Source organism: Chiloscyllium plagiosum, unplaced genomic scaffold (genome assembly GCF_037043375.1).
Source record: "Chiloscyllium plagiosum isolate Xiang-an unplaced genomic scaffold, Cpla_swu_hap1 HiC_scaffold_16, whole genome shotgun sequence".
NCBI lineage: Eukaryota > Metazoa > Chordata > Chondrichthyes > Orectolobiformes > Hemiscylliidae > Chiloscyllium > Chiloscyllium plagiosum.
Window position 1 is genome coordinate 43,993,052 of NW_028270154.1, and position 21,213 is coordinate 44,014,264.

A 21,213-nucleotide genomic window follows, 5' to 3' on the forward strand; every position below is an offset into this window, starting at 1 on the left:
GCAGGTCCCATGCTGAACCCACATTTGCTCCACACCCAACAGCCTGCAAGCAGCCCTGCAACTCTGCTGCCAACTTGAATATACATTGAACATATGAATTTGACTTAGTTTCCAATGTCACTAAGATTATTCACAAGTCTTGGTCATCCAGACCAGGAAGGTGTGATTGCAAAATTCACTGATAACACAAAGATAGGTAGGAAAATAAATTATGAAGTGAACATAAGGAGGCTACAAAGAGATATAGATAGTTTAACTAAATGGGCAAAGATGTGGAAATAGATTATAATGTGGAAAAATGTGAAATTGTCCTATTGGAAGAAAGAACTTTAAAAAAAGAATTTTATCAAATGGTGAGAAATTGCAGCGCTTTGACTTGCAGAGGGATACGGGTGTCTTTGTGCTTAAGTTGCAACATATTAGTATGCAGATAATTATGAAAGCTTATACAATATTAACATTTATCATGAGTGGGTTGATTATATAAGTATGTGATTATACCTCAATTATACAGGAACTCCCAAGATCTCATCTGGAATACTGTATCTAGTATGTGTTACCTTATTTATTGAAGGATATAAATCCATCAGAGACAGTTCAGAGATGAGGTGAAATGTTTTGCCTCAGAAAATAATAAGGCTTTGGAATTCTTCCTTAAAAAGGTAGAGGTAGATAGTTTATTTTTAGTAATGGGCTGAAAGCTTATTAGGGATATGAGGAATGTGGATTGAAGGTTACCACTGGATCAGCAGTGATCATATTGAATGGTGGAACAGGCTTGATGAATTGGATGGCCTACAACTGGTCCTAGTTCACACGTTTACATGTAAGCTTTCATCACTAGCTAACTAGGCTTCTGTATTAAGCTCTACCTTTAATTACAGATGGATTTGGGGATGCCAAACCCTAAAGGAAAATCATCCTCAACCTGCCAACCAGATACATGGTCATTTTTATAATGTATAACAAGATGTACAAGTCTCTTGCCTTAAAGAACCTGGAGACTTCATTATAATATTTAAATCAGGCTTAGACAGTCTAATGATGAGTCTGATTTAAAAGTGCTTTCAACCAGGTTCCTGAGAGTTTGAGGAATCAGGCAGCAAAATAAACTGTTCTGAGAAGGTGCTTTTTACAGCACTCCATGTATTCAGAAGGAGCAGAAATGCTCCCTCCAAACCATTGGAGCAGCCTTTCGCATCACATCCACCAATCAGAACTGCTCTGCTATAGCTACAGACCTCCAGTTCACCATTCCTACCCTGATCTGTAACCTATCCTGTAAATTGATACAATCTGCCCCACCTCCCACCATAACGTCATCTGTCCCACCTCCAACCATGATCTAAAGCCTGCCCTAGAATTCGTGAGATCTCTTTCCAAGAGGGCATGCTGTGGCTTCTTGCCCAGAGTTTTCCCATCCAACAGCTGGTCAGCCTATCAATCAGTCTGACGGCTGGGCAAAAAATAGAAACAAGGTTAGAGGTTGTGTCTTCTCATTCACCAAGGACACCTGTCCCAGGTGTAATCTCTTACGTTACTAAGCAAGCCTGCACCCAACCTGTAAATATCAGTACACTGATCATATGCAGTACTGCAATTACAATCAAAGGAACATATCCAGTGTTCCTACTCCAGGTCACCCTACAGTGACCCCTGCTGGGTGTATAAAAAAAGGACAGGAGAAACTATTTTATACAGAGTATTTAGAGGCTATGGTGTTCACTTCCAGGTATTGAGACATATGCTGTGTGAGGAATTTTATTCCACCATTGCCTGATAGAAATTGGAGAGCACTGGAGAGAATGGTAGCAGGTAAGATGAATCCAGGACTCACCTCTTCTGATTCAGTCACCTTCCCATTGGTAAGCTTTTAAAATTTTACCTGAATTTATTTTAAAATGTTAACTGATAGATTGTAAAGTTTTATATGAGGATTCCTTATATATCAAGAGGTGGAGTGTTTCCCCCTCTTCTTCCTGATCATCTGAAGGAATGCCCCCTCCAGTGACCACCACAAGTAAATCTCATTCTGTTGCTGCCAAATTCCCTTTCTTGCTTGCAGGTCAGATTTTGGATCTGGCTGAGTTGAGGCAGAACACTGGAAACTTTTATGTAAATGAAGATCAGCCAGGTCCACATGTGTTCCGACTCCCTGGGGACACCCCTGATAACTTCAAGCAATGGCAGACATGGTACCCCGTCTGCCTCCTCCCCTCGATTATGTTTAAACCAAGACCAATAAGTTTTGTTTTCTGTCTGCCAACTGATTGCCGTTGATGAAACATAAACTCTGCTATCCACAACCTTTCAGTTTTCATTGCTAATATTAGCTTTGTGACAGTTAAGTGACTGGTGTTTTGGTATTTTTAGTTTTCAGAGCTGCCTAGAGGCATGTTGCTTTCAACAACATCTAAAATGCGTGTTCTCGACAGTGGCTCTTAAAGCAGCTTTTTAAGCAGCTCCAATTGATCATTCATTGGGCAACTGGCTCTCACTTTATCTCAAATAACCGAAGTTGAGATATAATTTTCAATTATTTGATAATATTACATTTTACAAAGCTCAATAACGTTGACTCATTGTAAACTGGTTCTCAACAAGGCTTATTTAGAAATTAAACGGGGTTATAAACTAAACTTGTGATTACTTGCTGTTATGAGAAAGCAACTATAAAAATTTTTTAAAATATTATGCTTACCGCAAATGGGAAGTATCTGCTTGTTTTAAAGTTCTTCAGCGACATGGAACAAACAAATGTACCAAAGAAAAGAATAAAGGAAATGAGTGTGATGTCTGGAATATAATCACAGGTTTTGCCCACAAGCTGTCCTCCGTACTTCAAACAGTCTTGCTTTGTGAGTGAAGGCCAATTGACAGACTCTATATTGGGCTGAAATAAAACACACAGTCAAGTAAGATTATTATAATTTCTTACAGATATTTAAGAAATATACAATCATGCGCAAGTCATAAAGATAGAGATCTTAGTTTCAAAAAATCCTGTATTGCATAATTGCATATAAAAATCAGGCGAAATTGCACATGATATATTTCTACCGAAAAGAAGCAAAACATTATGCTGAACTGGTCATGTGACTAATCTCTCAAAAACACCACAACTGGAATCCTGCTGAAGGCTCAATAAGTAAATGCAGCCTCCAGTGGAACACAAACAGATAGATTTGATTTGGGGTCTGTACTGATCTCAACAGAAACTGGTTTGTAGCTACTTTAGTGATTCTGGAAGTGTTTTCAATACCATTGGGTTAATGGAGGAAAGTCAATTTTCTGATTTTTGTTCAGTAATATCCAAGGGACATGTGCATGTATTGACATCTGGTCAGAACAGCTTCTGACCCAGATATGTAGCTACATTTTGGTGAATAGCCAGGGCAAATAAACCCAACTGGCAAATCTTACCACTCAGGCTCCATTCCTGCAGACTGCTACTTTAACTGGACTCTGTTGTCAGTGTCAGCCTGGTTAGTTAAGAAAATCAGATGTCTACGACATAATTAACACTCAATCGACATTTTAATTACTTAGTAACTTGGACTCATATTGCAACTGCCCCATTTCTCTTGGGAGAGGTGCATGAGCTTAAACACTATGTCACACAGGGTGTGGAAGACAAGAGTTCTTTTAAACCCCACCTAAAACATCTGCTCTTCAGGCCTCTTCCTTTTAGTTTTTAAAGAGATCATGACAAAACTTCCATTACAACTTAACTGAGTGCAATCACTAGTCTAGCAACTCTTTGTTTAGTTTTCAGCAAACTCTTTATACCCATGTTTTGCAAGTAACTGGCCAGCAAGATGTAAATGAGGTCACAGTGAAAATCGCACAGATTTCCAGTGGATACTGTCCAGAAGTGAGCATTGATTTCACACTCGCTCACTGAAACTGGCCTTCAAGACTGTCTCCATGGCAACCTAGGCTCACATGTGAAACCAAGACCTTGGAAGGGCTGCTGTGCATTTACCAACATCTTCATGAAAATAAAGGAGAAAGTTTAAATAAGAGTTAATTTCAGAACATGACAACATTTACTTAAAGCCAAAACTTACAGTTGTATTATAGGTGGCAGTGCTGAGTTTAAAGTGTGTCTCAGTTGTTTCGTTAAACAGACTTGAAACATTTTCTAAAAGAAAGAAATGAATTTGATGAATTCTCTAAATCTTCTTCCAATAGTTTGTCTAAAATTGTGGAATCAAAGATTTCTCTAGCAGGAGAATCTTACCTGTTTCAAAAGGAAGACATAAGCAATGATCGAGAGTAACGTGGTCAATGTTAAAATCAGAATTGATTGGATAATTCTTAGCCAGGTTAAACATTTTCTGAAAAGCATCATGGATGAAAATGAAGCTGATCAGTGTGCAAAAGCCTTCCTCAGTGAAACGTGTAAAATATTGAATTAGGTAGCTGGCATCTGTGGCGACCAGAACGAGACAAAAGAATGCTGTCCATATTCCAATCCAAAGACGGAATTCCAAATAGTCAAGTTGATAGTCACTGTGAATTTATATTTAGAGAATAAAGAATGAATACTGATTGCGCATTAGATAAAAAGTGAAATTTTTCCATCATTATAACTTTAGACAGCTCTAATTACAGTTGATCAGCTTTGAAGTTTATAGAAATTAATGTAAAGTCACTAGATAAATACACGTATAAAGATACAAACTATACACCAGAATTTACACAACTGATAGTGAAATCACTCTAAGAAGTGTTTTGAATTATGAATGTATTTAAATTTCACCTGACTTTTTATCCCAAGATACAGTTCAAGAACAAACTACATTTCCAATTATTGTACAGGGTCTTTCTAGACAACATGGAAAGTGAAACTACATAGAACTTCTGTATGATTCTTTTATGGGGTGTAGACATCGTTAGCAAGGCCAGCATTAGTTCTCATTCTGAAGAACCATTGAACTGAATGGTTTTCTAGGCCATTTCAGATAGCAGTTAATGAGCAGCTACTATAGCGTAGGCGTTATCTCCAGCAAGGTATTAATACCAAATGCAGCTATACTTAGGTTACCTCCTGTAACACAAGAACTAAACATGGGTAACATGGTATTGAAAGAGTCAACAGATATTCATTACAGCTCCTGATATTTACTAATGTTACAGTCACGGCACTTCTGGTCTAATATTAAACTGTTTGATCTCAAAGAATAACATGCTTTCACAAAGTATCATGCCTCAAGTGACCCAAGTTAAGATGGAGTATGAGACCTTAATACTGTGAGATGACATGCAATGATACAATTTTAATATGATAATGCCATGAACCTGTCTCTTAAAACGTATACTACGTACTAGTTGGGAGACATAGTACAACAGTTGAGTGCCACTCATATTACTGTGGGTCTGGAGTCACATGTCGGCCAGACCAGGCAAGGATGACAGATTTTCTTCCCCAAAGGAAAACACAGATGAGTGTTTTGAAGATCGTATGAGGAAAGACTGAGACACTTGGGGCTGTTTTCATTAGAGAAAAGAAGGTTTGGGGTGACTTGATTGAGGTGTACAAGATGATTAGGGGGTTAGATAGGGTTGACAGTGTGAACCTTTTCCCGCGTATGGAGTCAGGTATTACAAGGGGGCATAGCTTTAAATTAAGGGGGGGTAGATATAGGACTGAAGTTAGGGGTAGGTTCTTCACTCAGCGAGTCGTAAGTTCATGGAATGCCCTGCCAGTAACAGTGGTGGACTCTCCCTCTTTATGGGCATTTAAGCGGGCATTGGATAGGTATATGGAGGATAGTGGGTTAGTATAGGTTAGGTGGGCTTGGATCGGCGCAACATCGAGGGCCAAAGGGCCTGTACTGGCTGTATTCTTCTATCTATCTATCTTCTAACAATTAAAGTTGTCATAGTCACCATTACTAAAACTAACAATATTCCAAATTTTTAAAAACAATTGAATTTAATTCCACAATTACTATGATGGGATTTGACCCCATATCCCCAATTTATATTGTTCTTTGGTACCTCTCCTGCAAACCCTTTATACACATTTTATTCAGGAAAGTGGCCAGCAGGATGTAAATTAAGTCAGCAGTGAAAGTCACAAAGGCTCCAATCTTCAGAAGAGCTCTGAAGAAGAGTCATATTGGATTCAAAATTTTCATTCAGTTTCTCTATCCACAGATGCTACCAGTTCTGCTGAGTTTATCCAGAGTTGTCTGCTTTTAATTCAGATTTTCAGCATCTGCGGTGCTTTATTTTTATTACCACAGTGTTAACCTGGATCACTGGATTACCAATCCAGTGATATTACCATTTCATCACCATCCCTCAGGTAAAATATCTGTGCTGAGCTAGCAGATTGCAACTGGGGAGATAGAATTGGCAACAGCATGCCCAGATTAGGGAGCAATCAGATAAGGTTATAAAATTATGGCTATATTGCCTGCTTCAAAGTGCACTTAAGTGAAAAAATGCCCTAACAACACTGAAAGTAAACCAACATACCCTGCTTTACATGAGACCATAACGAAAGCATCAATGGAGTGTCATTCAAAAAAGTTGCACCTCATAATCCCTCACCACTTTTTTCATCTATTTTGAAAAAAGGTGGAATGTATATAATGGGTAACTGATTTACCACTGGCTATCTTATGATCTCACCAATATCTGTCTGATTCTTCAATACTGCAGTATCTACATCCAGTTTCTTGGAAAGCCAAACAGCCAGGCAGCTCAGATACAAACCCTTCAGTCCAATCAATCCTTGCCAAACATAGTCCCAAACTAAACAAGTCCCACCTGCCTGCTCCTGGCCCATATCTCTCCAAATCTTTCCTTTTCATGTACTTAGCCAAATGTCCACATCCACCATTTCCTCAGGAAGTTCATTCCTTCATTCCACACGCTCTGTGTAAAACAGTTACGCCTCATGTCTTTTTTAAATCTCTCTCCTCTCACTTCTAAATGTGCCCCCATCTTGAAATCACCCATCCTTGGGAAAAGATACCTCCCATTAACTCTATCCATACCCCGCATTATTTTTTAAACTTCTGTAACAACATCCTAAACTCCAGTTGAAAAAAGTCCCAGCCTATCCAGCCTTTCTTTATAACTCAAACCTTCCATATCTGGCAACATCCTTCTGAGCCCTCTCCAGCTCAATAATATCCTTCCTATGACTGGGTGACCAGAACTGGACACAGTCGTCCAGAAGATGCCTTACCAATGTCCTGTACAACCTCAACATGACTTCCCAGCTCCTATACTCAAAGGTCTGAGCAATGATGGCAAGCGTGCCAAATGCCTTTTTAACCACCCTGTCTATATGTGACACAAACTTCAAAGAATTATGTATCTGCATCCTTAGGTCCCTCTGTTCTACAACACTACCCAAGGCCCTACCATTCATTGTATAAGCCCTACCCTTGTTTGTTATATCAAAATGCAATAGCTCCTATTTATCCAGATTGAACTCCATCTGCTATATTTAGCCCATTGACCTATTTGATCAAGATTCCTTTGTAATCTTAGAAAACCTTCTTCACTGTCTACCGTGCCCCCAACTTTATTGTCATCCACAAACTTACTATGTCTTCTTTATTCTCATCCAAATGTTGCAGGAAATAACATAAGTATTGCCAAATGAGGAAAAACATACTAATGGAGGTAATCTGACAACAACCAATATAACTAGGAGAAAGTGAGGACTGTGGATGCTAGAGATTAGAGTCGAGAGTGTGGTGCTAGAAAAGCACAGCAGGTCAGGCAGCATCCAAGGAGCAGGAGAATCAACATTTCAGGCAAAAGTCCTTCAACAGGAATGAGGCTTGTGAGCCAGGGGGCTGAGAGATAAGTGACATGGGGGTGGGGTGGGGGGAAGGTAGCTGAGGGTGCGAAAGGTAAATTAAGGTTGGGGATAATGGTAATAGTATGGAGAGGAGGGTGGCGGGGATAAGAGGTAGGGGCAGGTCATGAGTTGGAAGGTTGGATCTGGGATAAGGTGGGGAAGGGGAAATGAGGAAACTGGTGAAATCCACTTCAATCCCATGTGGTTGGAGGGTCCCATGGCAGAAGATGAGGCGTTCTTCCTCAAAGCATCAGATGGTTAGGTTCGGCGATGGAAGACGCCCAGCACCTGTGTGTTCTTGGCAGAGCGGGAGGGGGAGTTAAAGTGTGCTGGGGTTGGTTCGGGTGTGTGTCCTGGAGATGTTCTCTGAAGTGTTCTGCAAGTAGGTGTCCTGTCTCCCCAATGTCGAGAAGACGGCATCGGGAGCAACAGATACAGTATATGACATGTGTGGAAGTGCAGGTATATCTCTGATGGTTGTGGAAGATTTCTTTGGAGTCATGGACAGAGGTGAGAGGGGAAAAGTGGGCGCAGGTTTTGCAATTCTTGCTGTGGCATGGGAAGGTGCCGGGAGGGGGTGGGTGGGTTGTTGGCAGCATGGACCTGACAAGAGAGTCTTGGAGGGAATGGTCTTTATGGAAAGCAGATAGCAGTGAGGAGGGAAATATATCTCTAGTGGTGGGGTCCATTTGTAGGTGTGGAAATAGCAGAGGATGATGTGATGTGTCTGGAGGTTGGTGGGGTGAAAGGTGAGGACTAGGGGTTTCTGTCCTTGTTGCGGTTGGGGAGATGGGGTTCGAGGGCGGAGGTGCAGCAAGTGGATGAGATGTGATGGAGGGCATCATCGACCAAGTGGGAGGGGAAATTGCAGCCTTTGAAGAAGGACGCCATCTGGTGTGTTCTGCGGTGGAACTAGTCCTTCTGGGAGCAGATGTGGCAGAGGCGGAGGAATTGGGAATAAGGTGATAGCATTTTTACAGGAGGCAGAGTGGGAGAAGGTGTAGTCAAGGTAGTTGTGTGAGTCGGTGGGTTTGTAGAAGATTTCCGTGTTGATTCGGTCACTGTTGATGGAGATGAAGAGGTCCAGGAAGGGGAGGGAGGTGTCCGAGATGGTCCAGGTGAAATTAAGTTCGGGTGGAATGTGTTGGTGAAGTTGAAGTGTTCAACCTCCTCGTGGGAGCGCGAGGCGGCGCCGATACAGTTATCAATGTAGCAGTGGAAAAGGTGGGGAATGGTGCCGGTGTAACTACAGAAGATGGACTGTTCCATGTAACTGATAAAGAGACAGGCATAGCAGGGGCCCATGGATACCCCTTGGTCTGGAGGAAGTGGGAGGATTCAAAGGAGAAATGGTAGAGGGTGAGGACCAGCTTCAGCCAAATTAATGAGAGTGTCGGCGGAAGGCTATTGGTGGGGACCCTGGGAAAGGAAGAAACAGAAGGCTTGGAGACCTTGGTCATGGCGGACAGAGGTTCATAGGGACTGGATGTCCATGGCGAAGATGAGGCATTGGGGACCGGGGAAACAAAAGTGATGGAGGTGGTGTCCCTAACGTATGTGAGGAGTTCCTGGACCGGGGGGATAAGACAGCATCAAGGTATGTGGAGATGAGTTCAGTGGGGCAGGAGCAGGCTGAGACGATAGGTCGGCCAGGGCAGTCAGGTTTGTGAATCTTTGGTAGGAGGTAGAACCATGCGGTGCGGGGTTCCCTGACTATGAGGTTGGATGCTGTGGGTGGGAGATCCCCTGAGTTGATGAGTTGTGTATGGTCTGGAAGATGATGGTTTGGTGATGGGAGTTGAGGTCATTGTAAAGGGGGCAGTAAGAGGAGATGCCCGTGAGTTGGTGCGTGGCTTCAGCAGTGTAGAGGTCAGTGCACCAAACTACCAGTGTGCCCCCCCTCCCCTTGTCCACTGATTTGATGGTGAGGTTGGGGTTGGAGTGGAGGGCTGCACGTTGCGAGGGTTCCCAAGTATTGAGGGGGGTATTGACTCGGGAACACTTTCGAATACAACTAGCCAATTTTAGGAACATGATTACAAAATATGTTTTACATTAAAAGGGAGAAAACGGCCAAATTGAAAGCAAGAGAATTATAAAGATTTTAAATATTAACAAGATGGAGTTTTGAAACATTCTTTAAAAGATCACAGTTTGTCACTTTTCTTTTGTAAGGAAGAATTAAGGAAAATTAAGTTTTCTAATATTCTTTATCAATTCTGAACAGATGTTTGTTTCTTGTAGAGTTGGGAAAACATCAACTAATGGGTGCAACCGCTCAAAAGAAAAATAATTCATATAAAAAGGATTCCTCTGTATTTTGAAAGACCTTAAAGAACTACAGTGTCCCAGTGGCTCAACTGTTTCAAGCAAAGCATAACCAAACCTTACTGATCAAAAAGATCTCATGTTTGATTTCCAAGATAGGATTTTAATTTTGAGTCAGGTTACAAACATTGGCAAAAAATGGAGGCACCGATCTGCAAACTGACAGGAATAGTAATTGGGTATCAACCTTTATTGAATTGATTAGTTAGCAGCTTGAAGACAATAGGAAATACCTTCAAGAGGAAGATAAATCAATGGAGATATTTCCCTCTTGCCCATTGCTGGGGACCTCCTGACAGGGATTCTCCTGTACTTGAGATTGCCTCCTCAGAGAACCCAGTCCAGATTCTTGCAGAGTCAGCCTCATCTGGTGTCAATTATATATGGGTTTTTTTTAAGATTAGATTCCCTACAGTGTGGAAACAGGCCCTTCGGCCCAACAAGTCCACACCAACCCTTCAAAGAATAACCCACCCAGACCCATTTTCCTCTAACTAATGCACCTAACACTGTGGGCAATTTAGCATGGCCAATTCACCTGGCATGCACATCTTTGGACTGTCAGAGGAAACCGGAGCACCTGGAGGAAACGCAGACACAGGGAGAACGTGCAAACTCCACACAGACAGTCGCCTGAGGCTGGAATCGAATCTGGGACCCTAGTGCTGTGAGGCAACAGTGCTAACCACTGAGCCATCATGCCACTGGTGGGGCTGAATTCAGGGATATCCATTAGAATTCCAAATGACAGCTGTTTTTACCAGCATGGAATAAGCAATCTCACGACCCAACTTGGCTACCTCCATTTCTGAGTTATGCAACTCATAGCCCCTGCAACTTTCATTTGGGTATATTGGAGTAGCTTTTGGGTGGGTCATAGTTCACTTGTTCCCCTTTCATGATCTCTGTGCTTCCCAGGCCATCACCATTCTCATCTATTCCCATGAACTGTGCAGAGAACAGTGACCTATTTAGTAAATAATGGCAAGTTTTGAGATGCTGAGAAAAAGACACCCATTCAGAAATCTGCTTTATATAACTCTATAAAAATATGAATCAGACAGGATCAGTAATAGAAGCTTTAACAACTTTGCACATCTGAGTCATAGCTAAAATTAACACTATTACAAAGCTTCACAGGAAGAAGAACATTTTATAACCATATAAGATTGTCAATCAAGCAAGCAAACATTCCATTTCAACTTGTCCAATAGAACCCAGCTGAAGTATGCAGTTCGAGGTTTTAGAGATCAACATTTAATATAAACTGCTCTGGGAATGTATCAGAATGTATTTGATTCTCATCTTGGGCTTATTTGTCTGTTTTTTCATATGTTTCATATAAGAGAGACCATTCTGCCACAGCTTCTATAACAACTTCAATCTCTTACTTCAGCTAAAGAGCTAATATTCCCAGTCAAATGTGACAATTGATTATTTGCAGTCATTAATATGGCATTTTCAGATTTAGGACTAGGAAACCAGTTGGCATTTCAAAAAAAAATTCGCCAGAATCAAACTTTACGCCAAAACTTAAGTAACATCCAACCACAATTACTGTACCTGCTAATATTGTAGAGGAGTCGCTCAAATACCAACACAGGGCCAGTGCTGCCAAGAACTGTTAATGGTTGGCCAGCAAAGAGACAAAATACTGTTCCAGCAATTGCAGTTCCAAGGAAGCTTTCTAGGACTCCCTAGAATACATACACACAGACAACAAGTGCTGATTATAATATGTTTTTTTTTGGTCTACAACAACACAGTAGAAGAAGATTAGCAAGAAATAAAGAAGCAAAAAACTAGAAGAGAAACTAAGTGGAGAACAAAGAAACTGAAAAGCAGAAAATGACAAGAAAAGGAATACAAGTATAAATGGTAAATTATTAAAATTGTAATATAAAACAGAGCTTAAAATATTCACATATGTACAGCACATGAACAGGGATAAAAATAGCAAGTAGAAAGCAGTGTAAGTGTTTTGCCTTTTGATTAGTCAAGCTTCATGGACTTCAGTAAGGCATTCAACAAGATTCCTCATGGGAGACTGACTAGCAAGGTTAGATCTCATGGAATATTGGGAGAACTAACCATTTGGATCCAGAAATGGCTCGAAGGTAGAAGACAGAAGGTGGTGGTGGAGGGTTGTTTTTCAGACTGGAGGCCTGTGACCCTGTATGCCACAAGGATCGATGCTGGGTCCACGACTTTTCATCATTTACATAAATGATTTGGATGTAAACATGTGAAGTTTAATTAGTAAGTTTGCAGATGATACCAAAATTGGAAGTGTAGTGCAAAGCAAAAAGGATTTTCTCAAAGTACAACAGAATCTTGATCAGATGGTCAATGGACAGCAGAGTGGCAGATAGAGTTTAATTTAGATAAATGTGAGGTGCTGCATTTTGGAAAAGCAAATTAGAGCAGGACTTATACACTTAATGGTAAGGTCCTAGGGAGTGTTGCTGAACAAAAAGTGCAGGTTTATAGCTCCTTGAAAGTAGAGTTGCAGGTAAATGGAATAGTGAAGAAGGCATTTGGTATGCTTTCCTTTATTGGTCAGAGTATTGAGTACAGGAGTTGGGAGGTCATGTTGCGGCTGTACAGGACATTGGTTAGGCCACTGTTGGAATATTGCGTGCAATCCTGATCTCCTTCCTATCAGAAGAATGTTATGGAACTTGAAAGGGTTCAGAAACGATTTACAAGAATGTTGCCAGGCTTGCAGGGCTTGAGCTATAGGGAGGAGCTGAATAGGCTGGGGCTGTTTTCCCTGGAGCATCAGAGGCTGAGGGGTGACCTTATAGATGTTTATAAAATCTTGAGGGGCATAGGATAAATAGACAAGGTCATTTCCCTGGGGAGGGGGAATCCAGAAATGGTGGGCGTAGGTTTAGGGTGAGAGGGAAAAGATATAAAAGGGACCTAAGGGGCAACCTTTTCACACAGAGGGTGGTGCATGTATGGAATGAGCTGCCAGAGGAAGTGGTGGAGACTTGTACAATTACAGCATTTAAAAGGCATCTGGATGGGTATATGAATAGCAAGGGCTTAGAGGGATATGGGCCAAGTGTTGTCAAATGGGACTAAATTAGGTTAGTATACCTGGTCAGCATGGACGTGTTGGACTCAAGGGTCTGTTTCCGTGCTGTACATCTCTCTGACTCTAAGCTGACTATCCAACTAGGATAAAGAGCATTATAATGTGTAATTACTGCGACTAAGGAAGTCTTTTATGGTGCAGATGCTGTGCACTTACATTCTAAATGAAAATTGCAACATCATGCTCCTAAAATAAATAACATCCAAGTAATCAGCATACAAACCTGCATGTTGTCAGTTGCATCACCCAAGATTCCTCCAAATGTAATTGCATTTGTTACACTGGCCAAATAAATAAACAGGACAGCTGACAGACATTGAAGGTTCAGAGCATCATAAAAGTCACTGGCAAACCAAGGTGCTTTTCTTTTGATGTCATTAACCAATCCGCCAAATAACCTAGAGATAAGACAAAAATTACTTCGTTATTGTAACAGATTTTAATGGTTTACATTATCAAAGTAATTTTCTGCAACTGTATTTAAGTTTAAAGGAATTCTCCAGTTCCATCTAATTGAATTACTTGGTAACTATACAGTTCTATTTGATTTTGAGCAAGATTTTCAGCTTCAAACCATGATGTAATTCTCAACTGGAATGATTTTTAATTCATCTAGGAGATATGGGTGTCACTGGCTGGACTAGCATTTATTGCCATCCCAAGTTGCTCTTGGAAACATGACAGTGAGCTGCCTTCTTAAATTGCTGCAGACCAGTAGGTGTAGATGCACCAACAATTGTATTAGGAAAGGAATTCCAGGATTTTGATCCAGCGACACTGAAGGAGTGGTGATAAATTTCAGTCAGAATGGTGAGAGGCTTGGAGAGAAACTTGCAGGCAATGGTGTTCACATATATCTGCTGCCCTTGTTCTTCGAGGTGGAAGTGGTCGTGGAAGCACTAGTTTGGAAGATGCTGTCTAGGGAGACTCGATGAATTTCTGCAGTGCTTCTTGTAGAATAGCATACACAATTACTGCTGACTGTCAGTGGTGGAGGAAATGTTTGCTGTGGATATGGTGACAGTCAAACGGGCTAGATGGTGTCAAGCTTCTTGAGTGTTGTTGGAGTGGCACACATCCAGGCAAGTGGGGAGTACATCACATTCTTGACTTGTGTCTTGTAGATGGTGGACAGGCTTTGAGGAATCAGGAATCGAGTTACTTACTGCAGGATTCATAGCTTTTGACCTGCCTTTGTAGCCACTGCGTTTATGTGACAAGTCCAGTTGAGTTTCTGGTCAATGGTATTCTCAGATTGTTGATAGTAGGGGAATTCAGTCATGTTAATGCCATTGAATGTGAAGGGGAAATGTTTAGATTCTCTCTTGTTGGAAGTAGTCATTGCCTAACTCTGAAGTGGCACAAATGTTACTTGCCACTCATCAGTCCAAGCCTGGATATTGTTCAGGTCTTGATACATTTGAACATGGATTGCTTCAATGTCTGAGGAGTCATGAATGGTGCTGAACACTGTGCAATCATCCGTGAAAACCTCTTTCCTCTAACCTTATTCTGGAGGAAAGATCATTCCTGAAGCAGCTGAACATGTTTGGGCCTAGGACATTACCCTGAGGAACTCGGAGATATCCTGGAGCTGAAATGACTACCCTCCAACAATCACAACTATCTTCCTATGTGCCAGTTTATGCTCCAACCAAAGGAGAGTTTGCCCCGACCCCCATCGATTCCAATTTTGCTAGGACTCCTTGATGCCATACTCAATCACATGCAGCTTTGATATCAAGGGCTGTCACTCTCACCTTACCTCTGGAATTCAGTTCTTTTGACTATGTATGAATTAAGGTAGTAATGTTGCCAGAGCTGAGTGGCCCTGGTGGAACCAGAATTGAGTGTCAGTGAGCAGATTATTCCTTTAAAAGTATTGTTTGATATCACTTTTGATGATACCTTCATCACTTTACAGATGATCAAAAGGAGACTGCTTGGGTGGTGATTGACTGGGTTGGATTTGTCCTGCTGTTCTGGAGAGGATGTAACTGGATAATTTCTCAAGTCAGGTAGCTGCCAGTGTTGTAACTGTACTTGCTGATGTGTGATAACTTTTACTTGGGTGAAAGTTCCATCACCCAACTTTCCAGGGGGTGATGGAAAGTTCATACTCCTGCTGAAATGTTGTCAGGGCCCCCAATCTCTGTCTTCAACAAATTCTTGATGTCATACGGCTTGAACTGAATTGGTTGAAGACCAACATCTGTGATGCAGGATACTTACGAAGGAGGCCAAAATGAATCATTTACTTGACACTTCCAGCTGAAGCTTGTTACAAATGCTTTAGCCTTGTCCTTTGAACAGATGTAATGAGTTCTTCCATTAGGGATGCTGGAGAAATTTGTGGAACCCCCCTCCTCCAGTGTGTTGTTTGATTGTCCACCACCATTCACAATTTGATGTGGCTGGACTGCAGAACTTAGATCTGATCCATTGGTTGTGGGATCACTTAGCTCTGTCTGTCACTTACTGCTTATGCAGTTTACTGTATCAGTAGTCCTGTGTTGTAGCTTCACTAAGTTGATATCTCAATTTCAAGTGTGCTTGGTGCTGCTCCTGGCACTCTCCATTGAACCAACGCTTGATGGTAATGGTTAAAGGTGGGATATATCAGGCCATGCGGTTGCAGATTGCTTTGGAGTACAATTCTGCTGCTGCTGATGGCCCACAGCACCTCGTGGATGGCCAGTCTTTAGTTGATAGATAGTCCAAAGCTCATCCCATTTATGAAGAGGTGATAACTTAGTGTTGTTATCGTGAGGTTATTAATCACAGGTAATGTTCTAGCGACCCAGGTTTGAATCCTGCTATGGAAGATGGTGGAACTTAACTCAAACGTCTGAAGCTAAGAGTCTGACGATGACCATGAAACTGTTGTCAATTGTTAGAAAAATCAATCTGGTTCATTATTGTCCTTTACCGAGGGAAACTACCATCCTTAACTGGCCGACGTGACTTCAGATCCACAGCAAATGTGGTTAATTCTGACCTGCCCTCTGGGCAATTAGGGATTGGCAATAAATGTTGGCCTGGCCAGCAATGGCCACATCCTGTGACTGAATAAAATAAACAAAGTACAGTGAAAGTGTCACACACCCAATAGAAGGTATTCTCAATGTGAAGGCACGACTTTGTCTCCCCAAAGACTCTGCAGTGGTCATTCTTACAGATGATGAACCCTTATGGTAATGGACAGATGCATCTGCAGCTGATAGATTGGTAAAAATGAGGTCAAATATGTTTTCCCCTCTTGTTGGTTCCCTCACCAGCTGCCATAGATCCGGTCTAGTAGTTATGTCCTTTAGGACCTGATCAGCTCACAGTAGTGCTGCTGCTGAGCCAATCTTCGTTCTGGACATTGAAATCCCCTATCCAGAGTACATTATGTGCCCTTTCCACCCTTAGTACTTCCTCCAAGTGTTGTTCAACATGGAGGAGTACTAATGCATCAGCCCCTGTTGGGGCGGTGGGGGAGTGCGGGGTGGAGTGGGGGTGCGGTATTGGATTGTGATACATGGTAATCATGGGAGATCTCCTTGCCCATGTTTAACCTGAAGCCATGAAACTTCATGGAGTCCTGAGTTTATGTTGAACACTCCCAGGGAAATTCCCTGCTGATTATATATCACTGTGCTGCCACCTCTACGGAACACAGTCTGGAATGATTATGGTGTTTTCTGGGATAGTGTGTATGACTGTGTCAAGCTGTTGCTTTACTCATCTGTGAGACAGTTTTTCCAGTTTTGATGCTCACCCCAAGATGCAGATGACTGGTTTCATTCCTTTATCAAGACCGTCGAGCAGTTTGGATACAACTGAGTGGGTTGCTAGACATTTCAGAGAACAGATTTGAGTCAATCACATTACTGTGGGTGTGCAATCACGTACAAGTCAGACCAGGTAAGGATGGCAGATTCCTTCCTTAAAAGGATATTAGTGAACCACATGACTGATAGATTTGATATATTCGTCTTGTTTGGATATTTATTCTTCTTTGTCAAAAATATATTTTATCTATAAAACTTGTAAAAGTACATGACATAACAATTAAACTTGGCTGTAAATAAATAAAGTGGAATAAATTTCTTTCAACAAAATATATGACAATCTGAATTTACAATTATAGGTTATATGCATCATATACATTTCATGTCAAATATGCTTTTCCTTCAGTATTGTAAATAAGCCAAAAAGTATGTAGATACTCACTTTCCTGTTCTTTTCAAATCTTCAGCAACATGCAGGTTACTCCCATATCTCTCTTCATGCTGAATATGATTTCCTTTATACATGTGAACTTTAGAACCAAGAGAATACATAGATTTCCTATAAGATAAAATGTTAATAGGAACAATAATTTCACTAAGATGTAATTTTAATATCGTGCCAAGATAATGTGTTGTACAGATTGTTATACTATCAACGTGAATGGAGAACAATTTACTTTCGTAATTTATTTCAGGGCTACAAAAACTAAAAAAGTGACTAATGCATAAGATATCTTCTGATAGAGCTCACATTACAAGATAGTAACAGAAAATGTGATTAAGAAATGGGCCAAATACAAGACTATGTGAATAGGTTGAGAAAAAATAGACTGCGGAATGACAAATGGCATTTTGTGAGGACAGCAACAGAATCTGACCACATGTTTTGAGAACTGGGCCAACTGATCCCTTATCTCCTTCACCATCAGATCAGATCACCTGAAAATGCTGCAAATATGGTTTGGCGGGGCCAAGGTGAGGCAGGAATTCGTCTTTTGGGAACACTGCTCTGTCTTCATTTCAGGTAAGAACATAGTCATCAGGTGTGAGGCACTCTCTCTGAAGTGGTATGTGGCACAGATCTGGCTCATTCCCTGAAACTGTGTCATTGCGGTCACCCGAGCCATCTTTCCACTTCATCTGGAGATCTAAAATAGACTGTGTGCACAGAGTCCACATTCCTGATGAAGGGCTCTGGCCTGAAATGTCGATTTTCCTGCTCCTCGGATGCTGCTTGACCTGCTGTGCTTTTCCAGCAACACACACTCAGGTGTGTCCACAGAGATACCCATGTACAAAATTCTGGATAATGGGGAGGTGGGCAAGTGAGGTGGGGGACATTCCAACACTGTCACTATCCCGATGGACATCTTAGTCTGCGGCTGCATCAAGCTGTGCGTAGACCCTAGGTATGCAAACACTAAGAGTCACAATGTACTGACATTCTATCTGTTCCTGGTGTTGCGAAGGATGGGACTGGCTCCAAGGACTTGGACTGTTCTGTATTATCTGTCATTCATGGAGAAATTTGCAAAGAAAATGTAACTTGAGACCCTGCAGGTAAAAGAAACGATGAAACCTGTCAAGTGATTCCCTGAGCAGACTGCCAAAGTAATTTGGCAGAATGCCTCATCACCAGAACTTTCCCAAAAGTGGCAAGACATCGCTTGGTTGATGATGAAAAGGGCACTACCTGTGAGATCCTTCTTGTACACCGGTCAGTCTGCACCACTGCACGCTGCCCTCAAAGTGGCTGGGTTGCGGGAGTGGAGTGTTGAAACTGTCATACATCTCCTTCTGGAATGTGCCTTTGCAAAGGACGTCTTGAAAAAGGTGTAGTGGTTTTTGTTGAGGTTCATCCTGAGCAGATCTGTGACACTGGACTCTGTGCTCTAGAGTCTGTTCCCCAGGATGCACACCAAGACAAACATCAACTCCGCCTACAGGACATCAACTTGGTGAAAGACCCTCTATGGTCTGCCTGAAATTTGTTGATCCTCCAGAGCAAGGAGTTGACTTTGACTGAGTGTTGCAGACTGGCACATTCCAAGTTCCAGGACTATGCGCTGAGGGATGCATTAAAGCTTTGGGCAGCTGCTGCCCAGACGCAGTGGGAATGACCACAGTCTGAGGTCTTCCTGCTGAAGACAAATGGGGATCCATTCAGTTATCGGACTGGTGACCCAAATGCCTATAAATGTAGCCTGGTTCAAGTACGAGATACCTTTGGTTTGTTTGGATACAGTAAAATTCCAGTGTTTATTTGTTTCTTTGATATGCTACTGTACAGAACCGAACTGCATTTGTGATTATGTGTGTGTTATTTTTTAATTAATAAAGTATATTTTGAAATTTAAAAAAATAGAATCTAGCATTTATAAAATGCCCCTGATGTCATCACTGTCACAAGGCTCTTCACAGGAGCACCGTGGGCGGCACGGTGGCACAGTGGTTAGCACTGCAGCCTCACAGCGCCAGAGACCTGGGTTCAATTCCCGCCTCAGACGACTGACTGTGTGGAGTTTGCACATTCTCCCCGTGATTGCGTGGGTTTCCTCCGGGTGCTCCGGTTTCCTCCCACAATCCAAAAAAGTGCAGGTTAGGTGAATTGGCCACGCTAAATTGCCCGTTAGTGTTAGGTAAGGGGTAAATGTAGGCGAATGGGTCTGGGTGGGTTACGCTTCGGCGGGTCGGTGTGGACTTGTTGGGCCGAAGGGCCTGTTTCCACACTGTAGGTAATCTAATTCAAATCTAATTCAAATCTGATGTGAGAATAAGAATCCAGATGTTTGAGGAGATGTGTATGTGTATGTTTTAAGTAGTACCTTAGAAGATGAAAAAGTCGCAGAGAGATTTGGTCAGGGAATTCTAAAGCTTTGGGATTAACATCTGAAGTCTTGCGACTGAAGAAAATCAGAGCTTCACAAAAAGCAAAATATGAGAAGCACAGGGGGCTTTTTAAAATTCATTTACAGAGTGATGGTGTAACTGGCTAGGCCAGCATTTACTGCCCATCCCCAATTGCCCAGAGGGCAGTTTAAGATTCGATCATATTGCTATGTGTCTGGGGTCACATGTAGGCCAGGCTAGGTAAGGATAGTCAATTCCTTCTCTAAAGGACATTAGTGAACCAGATGGGCTTTTCCCAACAATTGACATTGAATTACTGGCCATTGTTAGACTTCTTATTCCAGATTTCTATTAAATTCAAATTCCACTATCTGCCAAGGCAAGATTCAGACCTAGGTCCCCAGAACATTATCTGGGTCTCTAGATTAATAGTCCAGCGATAATACTACTAGGCCATCACCTGAGCATTGTGAATGTGGTGCAAGTTTCAGAATTGAAGGGGTGAGGTTATGGATAAATTTAAAAACAAGATTATGATTTATATAATCAAGATATTGCCAAACCAGGAGTCAACTTATGCTTGGACCCCAAATATTTACGATAATCTATGAATTACTTGGATGAGGGGACCAAATGCAATATTTCAAATTTGTTGACAATTGAAAACTGGGTGTGTTTGAGAGTGGTGAGGGGAACGCGAGGAGGCTTTAAGGTGATTTAGATAAGTTGAGTGTGTGGGCAGATGCAGTATAATACTGATAAATGTGGTTATACATTTCTGTGTGTAAAACAGAAATGCAGTGTATTATTTAGATGATTATATATTGGGAAGTGTGGATATACAATAGAGATCTGGCGTCCTTGAACACCAGTCAGTGTAAGAAAACAAGCAGGTTCAGCAAACAATGAAGAAGGCAAATTATACAGTATGTTGGTTTTCATTAGAAGAGGATTTGAGCTTAGAAGTTGAGATGACTTATTGTACCTATACAAGGCCTTGCTGAAACCACAGCTGGAGTATTGCACTGCACCACATGTGCAGTTTTGGTCTTCTTATCAAAAAGAGGATTTTATGCCATAGACGGAGTACAGCAAATGTTCACTCGGCTGATAACTGAGTTAGCAGCACTCTAGTATGGAGAGAGATTGGTTTGATTGTGCCTGTATTCATAAGAGATTAGAAGAATGAGAAGCGATCTGATTGAAACATATGAAATTCTAACAGAGCTGGATACATTAGATACAAGTAGGATGTTTCTCTGGAGAAAGTGAGGTCTGCAGATGCTGGAGATCAAAGTTGAAATTTTATTGCTGGAACAGCACAG

At 41.5% G+C, this 21,213-nt stretch overlaps 1 protein-coding gene across 1 annotated transcript in view; it reads right to left on the minus strand.

The window, feature by feature from the left end:
* Positions 1-21,213, minus strand: part of LOC122556650 (electrogenic sodium bicarbonate cotransporter 1-like) — a 116,686-nt gene that overhangs the window by 70,571 nt on the left and 24,902 nt on the right. Inside the window, exons 8-13 of the mRNA XM_043703637.2 lie at positions 17,481-17,597; positions 13,486-13,660; positions 11,723-11,856; positions 4,244-4,515; positions 4,071-4,144; positions 2,702-2,893 (exon numbers count right to left, since the gene is read on the minus strand). Of these exons, the coding sequence (XP_043559572.2) occupies positions 2,702-2,893; positions 4,071-4,144; positions 4,244-4,515; positions 11,723-11,856; positions 13,486-13,660; positions 17,481-17,597 (964 nt within the window). The remainder of the gene's footprint in view (positions 1-2,701; positions 2,894-4,070; positions 4,145-4,243; positions 4,516-11,722; positions 11,857-13,485; positions 13,661-17,480; positions 17,598-21,213) is intronic.